Here is a 20230-nt window from a genome sequence, read left to right as displayed (position 1 = left end):
ACAGGCTACCCCTTCTCATCCATTTATCCGCTAACCCTCTCTCTTCTCCTCCTTTGCCAACTTGCCGGGATCATCCAGTATGTGCGGGGGCTTAAGGAGCTCCTGAGGACCGCCACTCTCTGCCTCTCCAGGAGTGGCCTGGGTCGAGCCAGGCACCCGGCACCTCCACCTGCCTAACCTGTGGCCCACCTGCCACCATCTGTGCCTACAGGGTCTGTCCCCTGGCGAGCTCCCCTCCCCCAACAGTGGGCAAGCACTGGCCTCTTGGCCCCACCCCAATTCCTTGCTGGCCAGACTATAGAAAGCCATACCGCAGCCTCAGCACAATACTGTAACACTGCTGAACCTCGTCCTCCCCCCTTCCCCTCATGCCCCTTCCCCAGATTTGTGAAGTGTCAAGACTCTTCAGGAATCCTGCCTTACAGCCTCCCCCCGACACACACCCCCAAGTCAGCAGAGCCATAGGCAAGCCAAGCAGGTTTCTTCAGGAGCTATCTGGGTGTTGGTGACGCTGCTGAACAAGTTTGGTGACTGTTCTAAGCACAGCGGGCTCCACACTGTTCCCACGCCCCCATCCCCCTGGTAGGATATGAAGTGTGAGCCTGTATCCTTGGCCCCAGGCACCAAGGCCTACCCAGTTCCATGTTCTTCCAGTGACCCAAAGGGAACCAGGCCAGACCTGGGAAGATGAGCTGTGCCCACGTAGCTGCTCTCCACCACCTTTTGTAATGGAAATAAAGATGCCCCCTTCTTGTCATCGTGTGCCACTTTCTTTTGGGGTCCTGCCTGGGATGCCTGCTGTGGGGGCGTGAGATCATCTGCCTCCTACCCCAGCAGGGGAGGGGAGGGCCTTGGAGAAGCTCTGAACTTGGAGAATGCCATACCCAGGAAGGGGCTGCCAACCTCTTGTTACCAATGAGGAGGCCCAAGCCAGCGGCAGGAAGGGACGTGCCCAAGGCCTCTTATAACCCAACTGGAATGCAGTCCTGCGCGCTGACCTCATTCCGTTCTGTTTCCATAAATTCCACACCGTCTGGTACCCTAGACTGGCGTAGCAGAGGGGGCCTCTTTCACGCAGCAGAATTTTAGAAGAAAAGGGCAAATGGCTGAATCACCTACACATCCTCTGCTGTCCCCTCCCCAACAGCTCTGGACTAGAGAACAGGATTCTTACAACCAACCACAAACACCCCCCCACCCACCCCCGGTCAAACTGTTGAGTTTGATCATTCCAAAGACAGCAATTACCTAGGAAATTACTAAAAAAGGAAAGGTTTTGCCAGTTGTGGTAGATTCTTTTTAACTAATAAGAACCCCTCTTGCTGCAATCAGAAGCTCCAGAAAGGTGGCCAGTGGGGAGCAGGGTGAGGAAAGCCCCCAGGACTGCGGCCCTATCTCCTGTCCTGCTGACTCAGGCAGCAGCTTTGGAGTCCCATGCTCTGCCAGGGCCTGCTGTCTCCTGCCTGCCTGGGCTCCTGGACCTGAGAAGTAGAAGCCTGGAGGCAAAAGGAGGTAACAGGAACTGAGTCAGGATCTACAGGCCAGAGCCGGCAGGAGTGTGGAGCAGCCTGGCTTCAGCGAAGGAGGAACAAGAGGCCTGTTGAGAGTCTAGGACCTGGCTGTAAAGCCCACCGGGTTCCTGGCTTGAGAGGCATGAGGAGACACTCCTCTTCTTGGACTTAGAAGAAACCTCAGTTTTGCCAGGCCCCACCATCTAGGTTCCTAGTGTCCTGGGATCTCCAAGTCGCCCCCAGGACTTGGGGAAGCCCAGGCTAGATGACTGGTACCAAGGAAGGCCCCTGAGGGCTGAGAGGAATGTTCCAGATGGAAGGGCGGAGTCAGGGCCAACTGCACCTAACAGTCTGGCAGTCTGGAGAGGAAGAGTTTGGCCAGAGGACCCCTTCTCTGGACACCTGCCTGGGCCACAGGGTGGGGGTAGTCTATGATCTTTCCTCGTCCTATAGAACCCAGCTCCGATGAACAGAAACAGGGAGGGGGTGCTTCTTAAATGTTGAGATTTACAGGTGTGCCCCAGTCTGTGCAGTACTGGGGTTCAAACTACATACATGGATGAGGAGTTACTCTCCCAGCCTGCCTCAGTCTCTTTCTCTCTCTCTCTCTCTGGTTGTTCATGTCTCTTCGCAGGGAAGGTGGCCACCAGCTGGAACACTTGCCGTGTGAGCCCCAGCGCTGACCCTCTAGGCATGCGCACCATGCCCTTCCCTAACTTATGCTTTAGTGTAGTTTTCCCACCCTTCTCTGTGTCCATGCCTCGAGTTAAGCAAAGCACCCAGGGAAACCCCATAGAACTGGCCAGGGCCCTGCAGTCTCTCAGAGCCCCTGCTCTTGTGGCACAAGCACATGACATCCTGTCTTCAGAGTTCTGGCCTCCGTCTCTCTCCAGGAGGCAAGGCGAGTGTTCACACACTCGGAGGAGACAGGCAGGCTATGGAATAGAGCTGCCTCAAGGATTAGATGGGCTGCATCCCAGGAAGATGATTTTTTTTTCCGGGGGGGGGGGGGGTGTCGGGGTTTCTCTGTGTAGTCCTGACTGTCCTGGACTCACTTTTTGGACCAGGCTGGCCTCAAACTCAGAGATTTGCCTGCCTCTGTCTCCTGGAGTTCTGTGATTACAGGCATGTGCCACCATGCCTATCTGGGAGAATATTCATCCGAGCTTTGGGGGTGGATAAGGATGGGGCTTGAAAACAGGGCCCAGTGAAGAAGGGACAGAAGGTTGGGAACAATATGGTCTCCATCTCTGAAGATGCTTCTCTCAGGGGTCAGAGGCAAAGCCTGGATCAACAAGAAAGGCCTGGAGAACCTGGGGAACCTCTGGGAGCCGAGTCGGAGATCTCACGGAGCTGGACTTGCTGCTCTATAAAACAAAATGGTCTGTGCCCTTACCAGCTCCTTTCTTTCAGCCCCATCTTCCTCCCCGGGTTGGTGGCGTCCCCCCTGGGGGACCAAACTGACCTGAGCACCCAGGTGCCCTGCTTCCCAGCCTCTCACAGGCCATGTGAGTCAGGCAGGGGAGTGGGGCAGTCAGAGGGCTGGGCCCCGCCCTCGGTGGTGAGCCCTGCTGATACAGCTTGGAGGGGACAGGTGACCTGATGTGAAGAACCGGAGAGTAAAGTCTCAGACAAGTGGCAACAGGCCACCAACTTGAAAGGGAAAATTGTGCTGTAATGGGGAAGGTGGCCAACAAACCTACTGGGTGACTAATTACAAAGGCCGTGCTGGAGCGTCAGAGGCCGCTTGTTAAACGCCACCTGCGCACCCCAGGAGCTCAGAGGGGGACCTTGAGGGAGAAAGGGAACCAAGGGATGGATGGAGCTGTCTTCAGGCCGACCCGGAAAGAAGTCTAGCTCTCACGTCCAGATAATGGCTCCCGCCCCCCAAAAAGCCAAAGGAACGGGGCCCACGGAAGAGGAGGGGTTTTAGGGAGCTGGCAGCTCGTGACCTCAATTAGTTTCACCCCTTGAGACTTGACGTTCCCACCTCTACAGCCTACAGAGCCATCAAGGGGGTTGCATCAGATCGTGGATGCTAGAGTGTCTGGCAAAGTGTACAACCCTACCTTACACACAGCCCTCCGTGCCAGCCCTCTGGGCTCTGCCTAGCCTAAAGGAGCCCAGTGGCTGAAGCCGTCCCCAGCTCCGGAAGGCTAGCAGGAAAGACAATCCGATTTGGTTACCCAAAACGCTCCTGCAGAGCAAGCCTGAACAGCAGGGGGCGCTGGGGAGCCTGAAAGGTACCTGTGCAGGTGGGACCCGCGGCCAGGTTTCTTTCAAGCTGACTTATCCTGATGACTCAACCCCCTACATCCCAGCCCTTTTACCTTTAAGGAAGAGCCGGAAAGGGTGTGGGAGAAGAGGAGGGGGCAGGGCCCAGGGGCCAGGCCCGCCCAGGCCACTCCCAATCCTCTCTCAGGGCCATGCCACCCCAGCCAAAAGGCAGACGCCGAGCAGGGGGAGCCACAGAACCCAGCGTTGGTCTCAAGGCAGCCAGTTCGCCCGCCTGTCTGTCCTCGGAGTCATGGAGAGAGCCAGTCTGATCCAGAAGGCCAAGTTGGCCGAGCAGGCCGAACGCTACGAGGACATGGCAGCCTTCATGAAGGGTGCGGTGGAAAAAGGTGAGGAGCTCTCCTGCGAGGAGCGCAACCTGCTCTCTGTGGCCTATAAGAACGTGGTGGGCGGCCAGAGAGCGGCCTGGAGGGTCCTGTCCAGCATCGAGCAGAAGAGCAGCGAGGAGGGCTCAGAAGAAAAGGGGCCCGAGGTGAAGGAGTACCGGGAGAAGGTGGAGACGGAGCTCCGGGGCGTGTGCGACACCGTGCTGGGCCTGCTGGACTCCCACCTCATCAAGGAGGCTGGGGACGCAGAGAGCCGCGTCTTCTACCTGAAGATGAAGGGAGACTACTACCGCTACCTAGCCGAGGTGGCCACCGGGGAGGACAAGAAGCGCATCATCGACTCCGCCCGGTCCGCCTACCAGGAGGCCATGGACATCAGCAAGAAGGAGATGCCGCCCACCAACCCCATCCGCCTGGGCCTGGCCCTGAACTTTTCCGTCTTCCACTACGAGATAGCCAACAGCCCGGAGGAGGCCATCTCACTGGCCAAGACCACCTTCGACGAGGCCATGGCCGACCTGCACACCCTCAGCGAGGACTCCTACAAGGACAGCACCCTCATCATGCAGCTGCTGAGAGACAACCTGACACTGTGGACAGCCGACAACGCGGGGGAAGAGGGTGGCGAGGCCCCGGAGGAGCCCCAGAGCTGAAGCGGCCTCCTGCCTCCCTGCCCTGCCTTGCCCTCCAGCGCCCGGCCTGCAGAGAGGACTAATGCGGAGTGGGACTCTGCCCTTCCCAAACCCTGAATGTCCAGCTACACCCCGGAAGGCTCCCTGGAAGGGGTGCGGCCCCGCTGAGGCCACCAGGGGCTGGGGAAATCCCACTCTCCATGCAGCCGTCTGGTGGGTGTGCCTAACCCTGCCCACCTTGCTCTCTGTGCGCCCACTTCCTTACATCACACCTGAACCTGTGCCCCCCCCCCCCTCCCCCCCCCCCCCCCTCCCTCCCTCCCTCCCTCCCTCCCTCTTGCACCTGTTGCTTCTGGATCCCAGGAACCAAGGAGGCTCCCACCCCTGTGGCTGAGAACTGGACTATGGCAAGGGCCGGGGTGTGTGTGTGTGTGCGCGACTGTGTGTGAGAGAGAATGAGAGGGAACACGTTCGCTGGGTGTGACCACGTTTCCGCTCAATAAAGTTGCCCTGTGACACTCTGTCTTCTTCAGTCATTGGCCCTGGGCTGGGAGTAGAACTGAAAGTGAGCTAAGAGAGCCTGACTCTGGAACTCTGAGTTAAGACTTGTCCCTTGGGGCTGTCTGGGTGACCTGGAAGTGAGAAGAGCCTTTGGGTTGGTGTCGGTGACCTGGAAATTCTGGGTCGGGTGACTTCAGGTGAGAGGCCCTCAGGAAGCCCCCACAGCGCTTAGGCTCAGGCCAGGTGAGCACAAAGGCAGCCCGGGAGAGGTGAGCGTGGGCCGGGGACCCGCCAAGCTCAGATGTGGCGGGATCCACGGAGCCGCTGAAGTTTGAGCACAGCGGCCTTAGAGACGCGGTTCAGGAGCGGCACTGTGCACCTCAGACGAGAAAGCGGTAAAGGGTCGCATCAAGTGCTCGGATCCGAGCCGAGGGGGGCACGATCCGAGGCAGGGGCGTAGCACCTCCATAAAACAAAGAGCAGATCTGATAAGGAAAAGCTGCCCAAGGCCCAGCGAGCCTCGGTGCGGACAAAAAACCCACTGGCGAGGAGCGGGCGCGAGCTGGGTGGGAAGGGCGGCGGAACGTCGGGCTGGAGCAGCCGCGGAGCCGGCAGGCAGCGGCACGCCCCAGCCCGCGGAGCGCCAGGGCCGGCCGCCCGCACGGCCCAATCACAGGACGGCTTCTCCACAGAGCCCGCCCCCCGGAAGCCGGCTGGCCAATGGGAGAGCGGAGGGCGAGTGTCCCCGCCTCCCCTCCCGCCCCGCGGGCCCCGCTTCCCTTCTCCAAAAGACGAAGCTGCGACCCCGCCGCCCGTGGAGCGCCAGCGGGGCGGCGCCTTCCCGGTTTCACTCCGACAAGTTGCCACCCGCCCGACCCGGGAGCTGGTCCCCCGCCCCCGGGAGCAGCGGGACAGGGCGGGGCCGTGCGCAAAATTTAGTCTCCGCCCTTTGAGTCATCGGCTCACCTGGCGGTGTCTGGGCCAGGCCGGCGGCTAAATCGGCTGGAAAGGAGCCAGGACGCTCCTCTCTGGGGTGTCAGCGGCAGACCAGCGCCGGTCGCCAGCAGGCGTGGGTTATGTCATGCCCCTGACTGACTTTGAAGCCTGGGAAAGCCATCCCTGGGCCTCAGTTTCCCTTCTGTGTCGCTGAAGGCTCTCCAGTTAGAGTAAAAAGTGGAGCCCTGCTTGGGTGCAAGGCTTAGGCTGCCATGCCCGAGCCTCTTAACCTTTGGGGCCTCCTTTGAGAAGGGTCAGGGAGAAATGAAAAAGTTCCCTCCTAGGCAGGGCATGGTGGCCCCGTGCCATTAATCCGAGCACTTTGGGGTCCGGTGGATCCTTCCAGGAGCTGGAGTGTGTGTGGCTCAGCTTATCTAATGTCCCATTGCTAAAGAAAAGAAGTCAACCAAGAAAATTAAGCGGGGGGTGAAGAGGGGATGGAAGGGTGTCCAAAACGATACTGTCAGTCCCTCTGGGATTTACCTAGTATTTCTGAGTCCAAAACAGAATAAGCATCAGGGCCCAGTCACTGCCAAAGTTGACCTGGGTGCTCACTAGGCCTCCCGAAAAGGCTGGCTTGAGCCTGGCTCGGTGGTGCACGCCTGGAATCCCGGTACTCAAGGAGGCAGAGACAGATGTATCTCTGTGAGTTCTAGTCCAGCCTGGTCTACAGAGTCTAGGACAGCCAAGGCTACACAGAGAAAGCCTGTCTCAAAAAACAAACAAGCAAACAAACAAGGCTGGCTTGGCAGCAAGAGAACTCTTTCTAGAAGGGTTAGGAGAATTGAGCCCAGACCCACTGGGTTCAAGCTAGGCCACCCTTGCTTGTGATACTTCCCTCTTGTTATGCCCCTAACTCCTCAGGGTCCCGTGTTTTCTCATTTCCTGGCGATGTGTAGGATTTCAAGGCTCCAAAGTCGCGGAGTCTCTGGGCTCCGGCAGGCTACTCCCCTCAGCTCAGCAGGTGACCCGGTTTCTTTCTACTAGACAGGTCTGGTGACTTTCTCTTAATGGAGCAGGTCCTGGGAAAGGAACCCTTTCTATGTCTCTCAGCCCCTGCCTTCTGCGCGTTGGCTCCAGACCAGGCAGGGCTGCCCCTCGGTACTGCTCTGGGTTCAAGGCTAATCAAGAGGAGCCGCCCTGTGCTGGAGACAGCGAAGCCCGCCGTTTATTAGCACCGGAGCATAGTGGTTAGGGCTGCAGCTTCTCACCAAAGTCACCTCAGACATTTCTGTCTGAGACATTAAAGAGATTATGGGGTGGAGAGATGGCTGGGCAGCCGAGTCTGATTCCCAGCCCACTACTGTCAGCAACTCCAGTCCCAGGGGGATCTGATGCTCTTTTCTGATCTCCAGGCACAAATGTGGTACACAGACACACATGCAGATGAAATATCCATACAAATAAAAGTAAATGTTAAAAAGTTTAAAATTATGGCCATCTTTTCCTGGTCTAAACTTGATATTTAAAATCAAGCTGGCAGTGGTGGCCCATGCCTTTGATACCAGCACTTGGGAGGCAGAAGCAGGTGGCTCTCTGAGAGTTCCAGGCCAGCCTGGTCTACACAGTGAGTCCAGGACAGCCAGGGCTACACAGAGAAACCTTGTCTTGAAAAACAACAAACAAAAACTTTTTCAGTCCAGTTGGACATGACGGCACACAAGGCTGATCAAGGTAGATTTCCTCGGGTTCTAGGCCAGTCTGGTGAACATAGTGAACTCACCAGGACAGCCACGACTATGTGCAAAAACTAGGTTTCAAAAAAACAAAAACAAAAAGTTTCTTTTTCAGTCTAGGCTGCCCAGCTCAATGGTTGAGTACTTGCTGTTCTTCCAGGGGTCTTGAATTCAGTTCCCAGTACCCCCCCCCCCCAGGCTCACTGTAACTCCAGCTCCAGGGGATCTCCTGGCACCCATGGGTAACACACACACACACACACACACACACACACACACACGGTCAGTTGAGGCAAGATGGTGAGGCATGGTCTAGGGAGATGGCTCAGTGGTGTTTAGAACCCCCAGAGACCCATGTAAACACTGAGCGGGCTCGGCGGCCTGCCTGTAATTCCAGCGCACAAAAGCACAGGGCCAGTTGAAACATCCGAAAGCCTTCCCCAAGAGACCCTGCCTCGGGGAAGTGGGGGGCCACGCCTTTAATCCCAACCAGGCAGAGCCTGGAGAATCTCTGAGTTCAAGGTCAGCCTGGTCTAGGGAGTGAGTTCTAGGAGAGCCAGGACCACAAGAGGAACCCTGTCTCATAAAACCGAAACCAACCAAGCAGACAAACAAAAAGACCCTGTGTCAATAAACAAGGTGCACCCCCACACCTGTAAAACATGCAAACACATTTTGGGGGTGGGGTGGGCGTTGGAGATAGGGTTTCTCTGTGCAGCCTTGGCTGTCCTGGACTCACTTTGTAGACCAAGCTAAACTCACAGAGATCCACCGACCTGCCTCTGCCTCCCAGGGTGCTGGGATTACAGGCTTGTATCACCAAGCCAGGCACCACACACAAAATTTAAAAAGGAAAAATAAAAGCTAAAGGACGGCCGAGGTCAGCGGAAGAGTATGTATGTGCCTGACAGGTGCTAGGCTCAAACCCTAACACCAAAGAGAGAAAAAACCTGCCCCAGACAGCCACAAGGGGAGGTTCCAAGGCAGGAAGGTCCCGGGGCCTTTCCTCTCCCACCTGCTGCATGTTCTCTTGACTTTGAGGAAGTTGCAAAGCCCTGCTCAGATCAGATTTCTCTCAGGGAATTCCCTCATGGGCTGGCTTTGTCCTCCTTTCCTACAGTGATGTCAGCCAAGTTTCTACGAAAGGAATGATAATTTGGGGTTAAAGCCATTTTTTTTCCCCTCCAACTGAGCATGGTGATAATGGCCTTTAATCCCAGCACTGGGGAGCTAGAGGCAGGAGTATCAAATATATGGAAGTTTTCCTCAGCTACAGAGGGAGTTTGAGGCTAGCCTGGGCTGCATGAGATCCAATCTAAATAATAATAATCACTATTATTATTTCAGTGGCACAGGAAAAAAATTGCAATCTAAAATTATGTAGAAAGTATATCTACTATTTCTTAGTTCTTTTTAAGATAAGGTTTCAGCTAGAAGCCTAGGTTGCATGAACTCACTATGTAGCCCAGGCTGGACTTCAAGTCTTGATTCTCCTGCTTTAGTCCCCGAAGGCTAGAGTTACAAGTATGAGCCATCAAGCCAGGCTTGTCCCCGCCCTAGGGTCTCATTAGCCTAGGTGGCCTTGAACTCGGTATGCAGCTGAGGGTGACTTTGAGCTCCTCACCCTACCGGGCCACCTTCCGGGTACTAGAATGGAATGTGCACCGCCACCACAGCAGGGCTCTGCTTCCATCAACTGCACCAGCAAGAAAATCAAATCAGCTCTGTAGATTCAAAGGTGCAGGTGACTGACAGAACCTGCAGGGCATCTCCGGGAAGACACTGTCAGAAGGTTCTTCCCGGAAAGCAAAGTACTCTTCCCCGGAACACACACACATGCAGGCACACAAACCCTCATATACACACTCAGGCCACACCCACGGATACACACAGATACACTGACACACCACAGGGTGGACCATCCAAACGGTCCAGGCTTTTGCAGGAAACCTCCTGACTGCCGGATGTTTGCATCAAGATGGATCTTCTGACCAAGGGCGTCCCCATCCTCCCCCTTCCTCCAGGGCAGGATGGAGTAAAAGCCACAGCCGTCCTGATGAACCTAGGCCACACAGGGTCACGTCTTTATCCTCAAGGTTACAATGCCTGGCATTGTACCTGTTTGACCCATGAAGCAACCGGGGCTCAGAACAACTGCATAACTCAATAGCCAAGGTTAGACCACTGCTTGTGCTGGGAGTGGGACAGGATCTGGCTCTCAGGCAGGACCCAGGTGGTTAGGGTTTCCTGTTTCCACACACTGCAGCGAAAATAGCCACGCATATGTCTGTTTTGTGCGTTGGGGTTTCGTGAGTTAAAAATACATTCAAGAAGCATGCTAGCCAGCTCCTGCTTTGGACTTCCTAAAAACCAGAAAAAAAAAAAAAAAACCTTTTCTTCCTCGAGTCACCATCTGTCTCCTCCACATCTCAGAGGGCAGTGAGAGTGGACCAGTTTCCGGCTCACTCACCCCATCAGGTCGCCTTGGCCTCCTCAACCTGCTTGCACTCATTCTCCCGCTGGTTCACGGGGCCCACACCATCCCCCACCCCCGTCTGTGTGGGGTGTGGAAGGCAGGTTTCTGCAAGGTAGGCCCCCCTCCCAGGAGCCCCCCCCTCCACCTACCCACTGAGTCAGGGGCCAGGAATGTGTGTGGAGGCAACAGACAGCTCTGCCGCCCTCGGGGTGTCGGGGGCTGATTCACCACCCTTCTCGCCCAGCCTTCTCCTTACACGGCTGGGAAATCGAGTCTGTCTGGAGATAAGGGAGCAGCCCTGGACGCCGGGAGGCGCGGGGCTCTTAAGTCTGTGAGCGAGATCCCTTATGGCAGCACGCTTCCGTGCAGAGCTGGTGCAAAGGGGGAGGGGGCGAGGGGGCACGGAACACACATCCCCCCCCCCCCCACCCGAGAGTGAAACTGACCCTCCGAGATCTCTTTATCTGACTGTGGAGACTTTCAGGGCAACACGGATGGCTTCTGAATTGGGGGGGAACCTCACACATTTCAACATCTTCCTTTTTGTGACCCACAAAGCAATGTGGACACTTGTGCATTGAGACTTTGGAAGAGCAGCTCCGTCTAGAGCTCCGGAATTCAGATCCCAGCACCCACAGAAAAAGCCTGTGCTGCACATCTCTCATCCCTGGGGCTGAGGGCACAGATCAGAGGGTCTTCGGGGCTCGCTTACCCATCAGAATCAGGTAACTCCGGGACAAGGAGGCATGCTGTTTTGAGGGCTGGCAGGATAGTTCAGTGGGTAAAGGCACCCTCTGGCAAGCCTGAGGACCCAAGTTTACCCCGTGCCTGTAAGTTGTCCTCTGCCACCTTTGCAATACATGTAGCCACTCACACACACACAAATAAACAAACAAACAAATAAATAGATGTAATAAAAATGTGTCTGAAGTTAGAAAGGCTAGTGAGATAGATAGCTCAGGGGTTAACTATGCTTACTGGCAGGGTGGTGATGGCGCATGCTTTTAATCCCAGCACTCAGGAGGCAGGGGCTTTTTAATTTTTTAATTTATTTTTAGTCTGTGTGCATTGGCGTTTCGCCAGCATGTATGTCTGTGTGAGGGTGTCGGATCCCCTGGAACTGGAGTTGCAGCCAGTTGTGAGCTGCCTTGTGGGTGCTGGGACTTGAGCCCAGGTCCTCTGGGTCTTAATCACTGAGCCACCTCTCCAGCACCCCAGTAAGAGCTCTTAAATGCCTTCCGTTATTTTTGAGGCACTGTCTCCTATAGTCCAGGCTGCCCTTGAACTTGAGCATAGTTGAGGCTGACCTTGAATTTCTGATTCTCTGCCCCTACTTCCCAAGGGCTGAAATTACAGGCAAGTGCTATCACACCCACCTAAACCCCCACGATTGTCAGCCTGGGCTTCACGTGGTGGCGGCACACACCTTTAATCCCAGCACTCAGGAAGCACAGGCTCAGTTCAAGGCCAGCCTGGCCAACAGGCTGAGTTCCAGGATGACCAGGGCTACACAGAGAAACACTGTCCAAAAACAACAAAACAAAACCCACCCAATCAGCTTGGGCGCCTGGAGTTGTAGGCAGCTCCCTGGCTGGAAGAGAAGGAACACAAAGGGAAATAGGACATAACTCCCCAACCTTGGCGGGATCGATACTGAGGAACTACACCTTACTCTGGGGTTCTTCTAAGCAGGACAGGAGACAGATGGGCACCCCAGATTGGGTGGGTCAGGGCTTGATAGCCGGTATAAAGGAAGAGAGAGAGAAAAAATCCAAACTAGAGCTTTGGTACTGTGATGGGGCTGACCGCCCTCCTTCTCTGGAAAATCTTCCCAGCCCATCTTTCCTTTCTCCTTTTCGTTAAGACCCTGGTGGGCTAAGACTGTGGGTGAGCGCTCCGCTAAGGTGAGCCGAGTGGGCAGGGCTCAGGGCCTCTGTCACCGAACTGGGAGCCTTTCAGGGGCCTTCTCCCAATGCCAATCCTACCTTCCAGCTACTGGGGAGGGCTCCAATTCAGAGATGAGAGATACTCAATCAGGACTCAGCAGGGACGGCCAAGAGGCTGGCATTTTGTGTGAGTTACCAAGTCGAGTTCCTGGAAAGCACTGTGGTAGCATGACTCTAGAACCTGAAGAATGTCACAGCTTTTAAAAACTTACATTTGCACGCCAGGCATGGTGGCACCTGCCTTTAATCCTAGCAGAGGCAGGCGGATCTCCGAGTTCCAGGCCAGCCTGGTCTATAGATCCAGTCTAGAACAGCCAAGGATACACGGAGAAACTGTGTACTGTGGTTTAAACGGGGAAAGCAAGGAGGCAGCTGGGATGGTGCCCCACCACCCAAGTGTGTTCGTGTACTTAGGTCAGATGACACCTTGCCTGAGTCAGTCAACCTGCAAGAATCAATTTTCTCCTTCTATCTGCAAGCCCTGGCTCGACCTCAGGTCATCAGGCATCTTTATCCACTGAGCCCATCTCACTGGTTTTTACCTTCCCCCCCGTATTTGTTTTGTTTTTGGTGTGTGTGTACTTTTTAAATTTTTATTTACATTTCATGAGCTTGGGAGTCTTGTCTGCATGTATGTCTGTGCACATGTGTGTTCTGGGACCTAAGGCGGCCAGAAAGGAGTATTCCATCTCCTGAAACTGAATTGACAGGCGACTGTGAACCGCTATGTGGGCGCTGGGAACTGAATCCATGAGAGCAGCTTTCTGTTTGGCAGGCTGACTTATTTTGAGACAGGGTTTCTCTGTGTAGCCCTGGCTGTTCTCGGAACTCTCTCTGTAGTCCAGGCTGGCCTGGAAGTCAGAGATCTGCCTGCCTCTGCCTCCCGAGTACTGGGATCAAAGGGGCGGGGCACCACACAGCCTTAATTTTCCTTTTCACTAGGAAGAGTAAAACATAACCTCAAGTTTGGTTCTATGAGGCGGCCATGCTGGCAGGTGGGCATTCTCTTAGGGGCACATCTCACACCGCAGGGCTTGGACCAGAAACCCCAGACAGCTCCCCCTTTCTGTACTGAATGTTCGTCTCAGCGCCTCAGTGCGAGAATACAGACCAGGAACTCCTACTGCTACTGCCACTCTCTCTGTTTATTCGAGACAGAGCTCATGTAGCCCAGGCTAGCCTGAAACTTGCTCTGTAGCGAAAGCTGATCCTCCCACCACTACAGACGCCCAGCACCTGGCCTGCCTGAGAGCTAAAAAACCAAAGAAACAAAAACCAAAAAAGCCTGCCACCACACCAAGGCCTTGCTACGCACCTCACGGTGGCCGCCGTGAACGCAGGCCGAGGTGCACGGCTGAGCTGGAAAGTCGAAGTGACACGCCTTCAGCCCCTGCACGTGGTTAGGGCCTGCGCTGGGGCAAACACCGACAGCCATGACTGCTGGTGTTATCCAAAACACAGACCCCCACCCACAACCCAGACAAGGCGCTTGCCCGGCAGCCTGGGCGTCAGGGTTCCTGCGCCGGGGCAAACACCGACAGCCATGACTGCTGGTGTTATCCAAAACACAGACCCCCACCCACAACCCAGACAAGGCGCTTGCCCGGCAGCCTGGGCGTCAGGGTTCCTGGGCTCTAGGCCCCGCAGGTGACTCACAGCAAGCCCCAGGCTGTGCCTCCTGGCCTCAGTTTCCCTGGGTCGCTCTATTGGTACGCCCCACCTACTGTGCAGGGCATTAATAGGGGTGAGGCGCTTTGAACTCCTCAGATGAAAGAGGCTGTGAAGCAGCACCCGCTTATTACCCCTCCGCAGCCCGCGTGGGGGCTGAGGCTGGCTGCCCTCTCCTGCTCTCGGCTGGGGCTGCCCACACTGGGGAGCAGAGACCAGCCACCAACTTCACTGCTGCTTCAGAACAGGCTTTCCCCAACCATGGAAACCCGCCACCGACCCAGCCGGTACTCATAAACCATGTACAGGTGCCTCAGCATCCTCAAGGGCTGACGGCCGTAGCTTTGCATCAATACATACACCAAAGAGGGCAGTCCAGAGTCAGCCGGCAAAGGGAGCTCTGAGGGAGCCAGGCCAGTGACATTCCCTACTCTTGTCTCTGGGTCGCTCTGAGAGCCATGTGAGGATTCTACATGTGCAGGCTCCTTGCCAAACCCCGTGTACATGTAGCTGCAAAGGGCCCACAGTTAAAGCCAGAAAAAGTCTTCTGGTACAAGCATCCCCTTGACCATCAGGCCCTTTCTAGCAGGCTATAAGGGCAAAACTAAGTCTTTGGTGCCACCTACTGGCTAAAAGTGCAAACTGCAGTCCCCCAGCCGGACAAACAGCAAAGACTGAAAACATCATCAGTGTTTCTTTCCGGACAACTGTCCTGGTATACATTAAATATTTTTTCTTACACAACTCACTTTGCACAAATCTTCTTCAGACACTTTTCTTCATATAGCCCAGGGTGGCCTGAAACTCATTATATAGCCAAAGCTAACCTTAAAGCCCTGATCCCACAGTCTCCATATCTCAAGTGTTGGGGTTAGAGGCCCTACCACAGGATTACAATCACTTCCTTTTTGAAGAATCTTCTCTCTCCCGGCAGTGCTGGGGTTGACCCTGGCACATTGTGTATGCTGGTTTCTACTGAGCTACATCTCCAGCCCAAGTTATGTTAATCTTTCAAACTTTGGCTAATACTTGCTAAAAACAGAATAAAAGAATGAAATACACAGGATACGAATAAAGCATTAAATAAGCTCTGGGAGGAGGCGTTGCCTGTGGATGCCTGACCTTAAAGCTCACTGTTAGCATTGAAGAAAGGCCAGATCACAAGTGCACACGCTTATAATTTGCCTCAGGTGAGGCTGTGTGAAACACTGACCCCAACGAGATGGCTCAGCGGGTGAAGACCCCTGTCACCAAGACCTGGGACCTGAGTTCAAGCCCCAGAATCAGAAAAGAACAAGTCCTCACAAGCAACCTGACCTCTACAGGCATGCCTGCCCCCCCCATACCCACAGCCACACACCCACAGCCACACACAATAACATGTAATTAAAAAGAAAATAAAGAAACAGGATTATTTGGAGGGACAGAGACATTTCTTTGTTCTATCCCAAATCCCTGCGTCCAGAGGGTTGAAGAAAAGTTTGAGGTCACAAAAAATAGAAAATCATCGCAGAGCATATTGCGGCATTGCCCACGTAGAGGCAGCTCTCAAGTTCTCGGCAGCATTTCCTGGGGCAGGGCTCCGAGCCTGAGGGCACCGCAGACAGCGCTAGCCTGGCTTTTCCCTCAGAAGTCCTTTGTAGGCATGGCTGGCTCCTCCCGGCCTCTGCCCCGCCTGGACGCAGCTTTCCAGTGTGTACCTGCTGAGCTGTCCAGTTATCCAGGCCCCGCGTTACAGCTGCATGGCTTCCTGCTCTGTGGTCTTGTCTGCAGATGCCAAGTACTTCTCTTGGATGCCCAGGGTGCTGAGGGAAGGGTGTCAAGGCTGACAGCGCAGGCAGAAGATGGGGGACTGGCTCGGCAGGATCTGACCTCTGACTTGTCTGCCCGAGTTTCCATACATCCCTTTTACTGGGCTCCTGCGTCTTCCCCACACAGACTATAGCAAAGGCCCAGGGAGCACTAGCCCCCCAGCTTTGTGTGGCATATGCTCTAGAGCCAGAGCAGGGTGTTCAAATCCTGCTCCTGCCACTTCCCTTTTCTCTTAAGATCACAGGAAAGCTGAGACCATAAAATGAGTAGGGCGCCTCCCTGACACCCGGCACACAGCAGGTGCTCAGTGACTGCCGTTTTCTCCTTTTCCTACCAAGGAAAGAACCCTACTCTTCTCGGGTGACAGGGGACAGGACGCTGCTAACACTGGCTACACAGGAGCCACCTATCGCTCTGGCCCTCTCACTGGGGACTGCATGCTCTATCACCACCATTCTAGCTACCTGCCTCAGGGGCCTGGCACAGATCGCTACTATCACCTGGAATCATCTGCCTCCACACTCCAAACCCCGGAATGTCCACCTCCAGCACCCCAGGCAAATGCTCTGTCTCTGAGACCATTGACCTGAAGGACCAGGCCTTTCCTTCCTGCCACTGACCCAAAGAACACACAAACTGATCAAAACCACAATGCCGAAGGTCCAGCTGCCTTCTGCACAGCTCTGGTTGTCCAGTGGCGAGTTCAAACCCAGCTCAACTGCCAGCTCAACCTTTCTAAAGGTAGACCTGTCTCCTCTACCCCACGATCACTCTGTCACTAGCTGTCCTAATCTACCTCTTCCACATTCTTCAACCCATACTCTTATTTTTTGAGACAGGCTCTTAACTTTGTAGCCCAGGCTAGCCTCAAGCTTATGGTGATCTTTCTCCCTCAGTTTCCTAAGTACTGGTTCACAGGCAGAAACCTCATGCCTGGCTCCTTCTATTTCACTACACATTTTATCTAGCACAACTTTAAGAACTCTGATGCTCCTAATTACACTCATTAGTTCATTTTCCACGCTTACAGGGGCTTTCCTAGAATGCGTGTCAACTTTTAGAAAACTGGGGACGAAGATCAGGATTTTAACACGCGCCTGCACCACACAGGCTGCTATAGGCCAGCTAAGGGTAGAGAGACCATGTCTCAAAAAAAACAGCAACCAGTCCTTCCCCTTCAACTAATGTCTACAGAATCCCCCCAACCACCTTGGTGCCTGGGATCAAACCCAAGGCCTCACGGCATCAGGCAAGGATTCTATCCTGAGCTACACCGCAGCTCCCACTTACCCTGGCCAAACCTCTTTTCCCTTTGCAGGTAGCACAGCTAGAAAATGAGCCTCTTACACTTCTCCCAAGGCCCAAAGCCATTTGTTTCTAGGCTTCTATGCCTGTGATTCTTCTGTTAGCTCCTCCAATTTCCCTAAGGATACGAGGAGAAGTGGAAGTCAGCTCCCATCGCAGCAGACATCATGGCCTCCAGGCTTCGTTGCTCCTGAACCCCAAAACAGTAGCCATTGGCTTTATCCACGGCCTGTAAGACTCGCTGGATGCCGTCCTTGTCCTGAGCAGAGAAGAGAAGTAGCTCAATGAGGGAATGAGGTGTGGATAGCTGAGGCCATGCCTCAGTGCCCACGAGAGTTCCACATATGCGGCTTCCTTGGCCTAGACCATTCCCCACTCACCAGACAACTGCCCAGATGAGAAGAGACCAGCTCCTCAGTGCAGTCACTGCCTGGGGCTCTCTCCTACGGCGGCAGCCCTACCTTCCTAGAAAACTGTTCTCTTGCTGAGCCACACAGCCTTCAAGGCAGAAGCAGCGAAGGTCAAGGCACCTTCAGTGTCTGCACAGCACTACTGTCAGGGAGGCACCCAACAAACGCCTGTGTTATTTGGCCTGTCAGGGTTTCCTCATCCACACACCACAGCGAGGGCAGTCCATGTATCTCAATGAAATACGCAGATCAAGAGAACGCATGCCCAGTACTCAGCACAGAGCTGGCAGGGAGGGCCTTGAGCAAGTGGTGGCTGGCATGCGCACCCTCTCCTTCTCATGCTGAAGGAGGCAAGGATGATGTCAGAGCAGGTCCCGCCCTTCCTAACACTGCTGCCCTTTGACCCAGTGGGGACCACCAATCATGAAATGCTTTTGTTGCTACCTTATAACTGTAAGGTTGCCACTGTTCCAGGAAGAACCACTTTGTCAGAGGGAGAGCCAGGTTAGCTGGAGTCTCCCATCGCAGAAAGAAATCAAGAGCGGAGTCTCCTGGCTTATCTCTGCTTCAGAAAGATCAGCGGCAGAGGCTGGGGGCTGCTCTGCAAGCTCAATACAGTCGCTCAGCTAAATGGACCCAAAGAGTTAAGCTGTCCCCTTGGCCCTGGGTCAACCTCTGGCTGCTGACTCTCTGGCCTCACTCATGCTCTTCACACTTAAGAGGGAACAGATGCAAAGAGGCCTCGGTGATCCGAATCAACGGGACTAAAGTCCAGTCTATGCTTTTACTGCAGCAAGCCAAGGAAGCCCGAGGACATCCAATGTTTTGTATATCCTTAGCATGTCAGCGCTGCAGCCACCAGGAAGAGACCGTTACTGTCCAATACCTGGATGTTCAGGGGGATGAAGGAGACCAGGCTGTAGTCTTCAATGAGCTGTACCAGTTTCTCATTGAGCTGCCGGTAGTGACTGAAGAAAGGGTCAGAGGCCAGGTGCTCAAGGAGGTAGGAGAGGTCCAGGACTTCTGTGTAGTAGTCCAGGTTGAAGGCTGAGGGGAGAGACCAGGGTTAGAGGCCGCTGACACTAGGCTTAAGACCTCAGGCTGGGGGCTGGAGAGATGGCTCAGCGGTTAAGAGCATTGTGTGGTCTCCCAGAGTTCAATTCCCGGCAACCACATGGTGGCTCACAGCCATCTCTACCAGGATCATGTGCCCTCTTCTGGCGTGCAGGTGTACATGCAGGTAGAGCACTCCTACCTAAAATAAGGAAGTGAAATCTTGAAAACAAAAACAAACCCTCTCACAACTGGAGGGGCCGAGGGAGCACACAGAACAGTAACAGACAGGCACAGCATCTGCAAAGGCCTGGGCTCTTCGCCTAGCACCTGAAGAGGGATTAAAAGCCATAAGGAGGGTTGGGGATTTAGCTCAGTGGCAGAGGCCCTGGGTTCAGACCTCAGCTGTGGTAGGGGGTGGAGAGGACAACACCCATAACCAATGGGCTTGAGGCCAGGCTAGTGCCTGGCACACGGGAGGGGCTGGAGTCTGTCCTGGCACCACGAGGGAAGAAAGACCCAAAGCCTGGGACTCTATCTCATTTGTCTCTGTCATTGTATTTTCTGAGACAGGGCCTCACACCTCAGCTCTGGCTAGCCTGTTACGATGTAGCTGCCCAGCTGGCCTTCACAGCACTTCTGCCGCCTTGCTGAGATTACCACATGAGCCTCCCACTGGCCTCCATTATTTTCATTCACTAAAATATTTGTGCTGCAGTGAAATGATGTCATTAAGAACAGAAACTGCCAGGCTGGTGGAGGCGCAGGGCTTTAATCCCAGCGCTTGGGAGGCAGAGGCAGGCAGATCGGAGTTCAAGGCCAGCCTGGTCTACAGAGTGAGTTCCAGGACAGTCAAGGCTACACAGATAAACCCAGTTTCGAAAAACCAAAAAAAAAAAAAAAAAAAAATTAAACGAGAGAAGAGAGAGAGAAAGAAAGAAAGCGAGAGACTCACTCAGCCTGCTGGTACAAGCTGGTAATCCCAGATAAAAGGGAAGCTAAGTACATAAGGGTTGGAAGTTCAGGTTTGCCTAGACTACAGAATAAATTTAAGGCCAGTCTGGCCAATTTAGTGAGACTCTAATAAAAATGAAAGATGGCCTGAGACTGTTCAGTGAACAGACGCTGTGGGTTCGAGACTAGCCTAGTCCACAAAGTCCAGGACAGCCAAGGCTACACAGAGAAACCCTGTCTTGAAAAAAAAACAACAAAAAGCCCCAGCTTTCAATTCCAGTATACACAAACAACAAGGCACTGATTCCTTCCTTCCCTTTCTAGAGAGGGTCTCATGCAGCCCAGGTTGGTCTTGAACTCCCGATCCTCCTGTCTTCATCTCCAAGTGCTGGGATTACAGACATGCAGCACCACCCCGGCTAAAATGCTGGACTTCATCTACCATTTTAGGCAGCCATGTGGACAGGTCCTTCCTCAACAGGCCTGTTGAGAGGACTACAGCTTGTAAACCCATCACCTGCATGGTACACAGAAGCAGTGAGTTAATGGCCGCACACACCAGTGTTCGTGCCAAACAGGTTCTGAGTACTCTGCTCACTCCCTGCCTCAGGAAGGCTGGTCAGAACCCAGGGGCTTAGCATGTACACTGGGGGGGGGGGGGGGGGGGGG

General features: G+C 54.5%; 2 protein-coding genes across 2 annotated transcripts in view; one reads left to right on the top strand and one right to left on the bottom strand.

The window, feature by feature from the left end:
- The first annotated feature begins 3929 nt into the window (after positions 1-3929).
- On the top strand, positions 3930-5070 carry Sfn (stratifin). The gene has a single exon (XM_055611256.1). It carries the CDS (start codon positions 4039-4041, stop codon positions 4783-4785), a length of 747 nt encoding a protein of 248 aa, XP_055467231.1. The 5' UTR covers positions 3930-4038; the 3' UTR covers positions 4786-5070.
- A 10368-nt stretch (positions 5071-15438) lies between these two features.
- The window catches only part of Gpn2 (GPN-loop GTPase 2), a 7443-nt gene continuing 2651 nt past the window's right edge, over positions 15439-20230 (bottom strand). Inside the window, exons 3-5 of the mRNA XM_055611015.1 lie at positions 18441-18601; positions 17273-17403; positions 15439-15832 (exon numbers count right to left, since the gene is read on the bottom strand). Of these exons, the coding sequence (XP_055466990.1) occupies positions 15760-15832; positions 17273-17403; positions 18441-18601 (365 nt within the window). The 3' untranslated portion in view covers positions 15439-15759. The remainder of the gene's footprint in view (positions 15833-17272; positions 17404-18440; positions 18602-20230) is intronic.

This window comes from Psammomys obesus, unplaced genomic scaffold (genome assembly GCF_907164565.1).
Source record: "Psammomys obesus unplaced genomic scaffold, mPsaObe1.curated_primary_1811, whole genome shotgun sequence".
Lineage (NCBI taxonomy): Eukaryota > Metazoa > Chordata > Mammalia > Rodentia > Muridae > Psammomys > Psammomys obesus.
The sequence above is the reverse complement of the archived record's forward strand: the minus strand, read 5'-3'. Positions and strand labels throughout refer to the sequence as shown.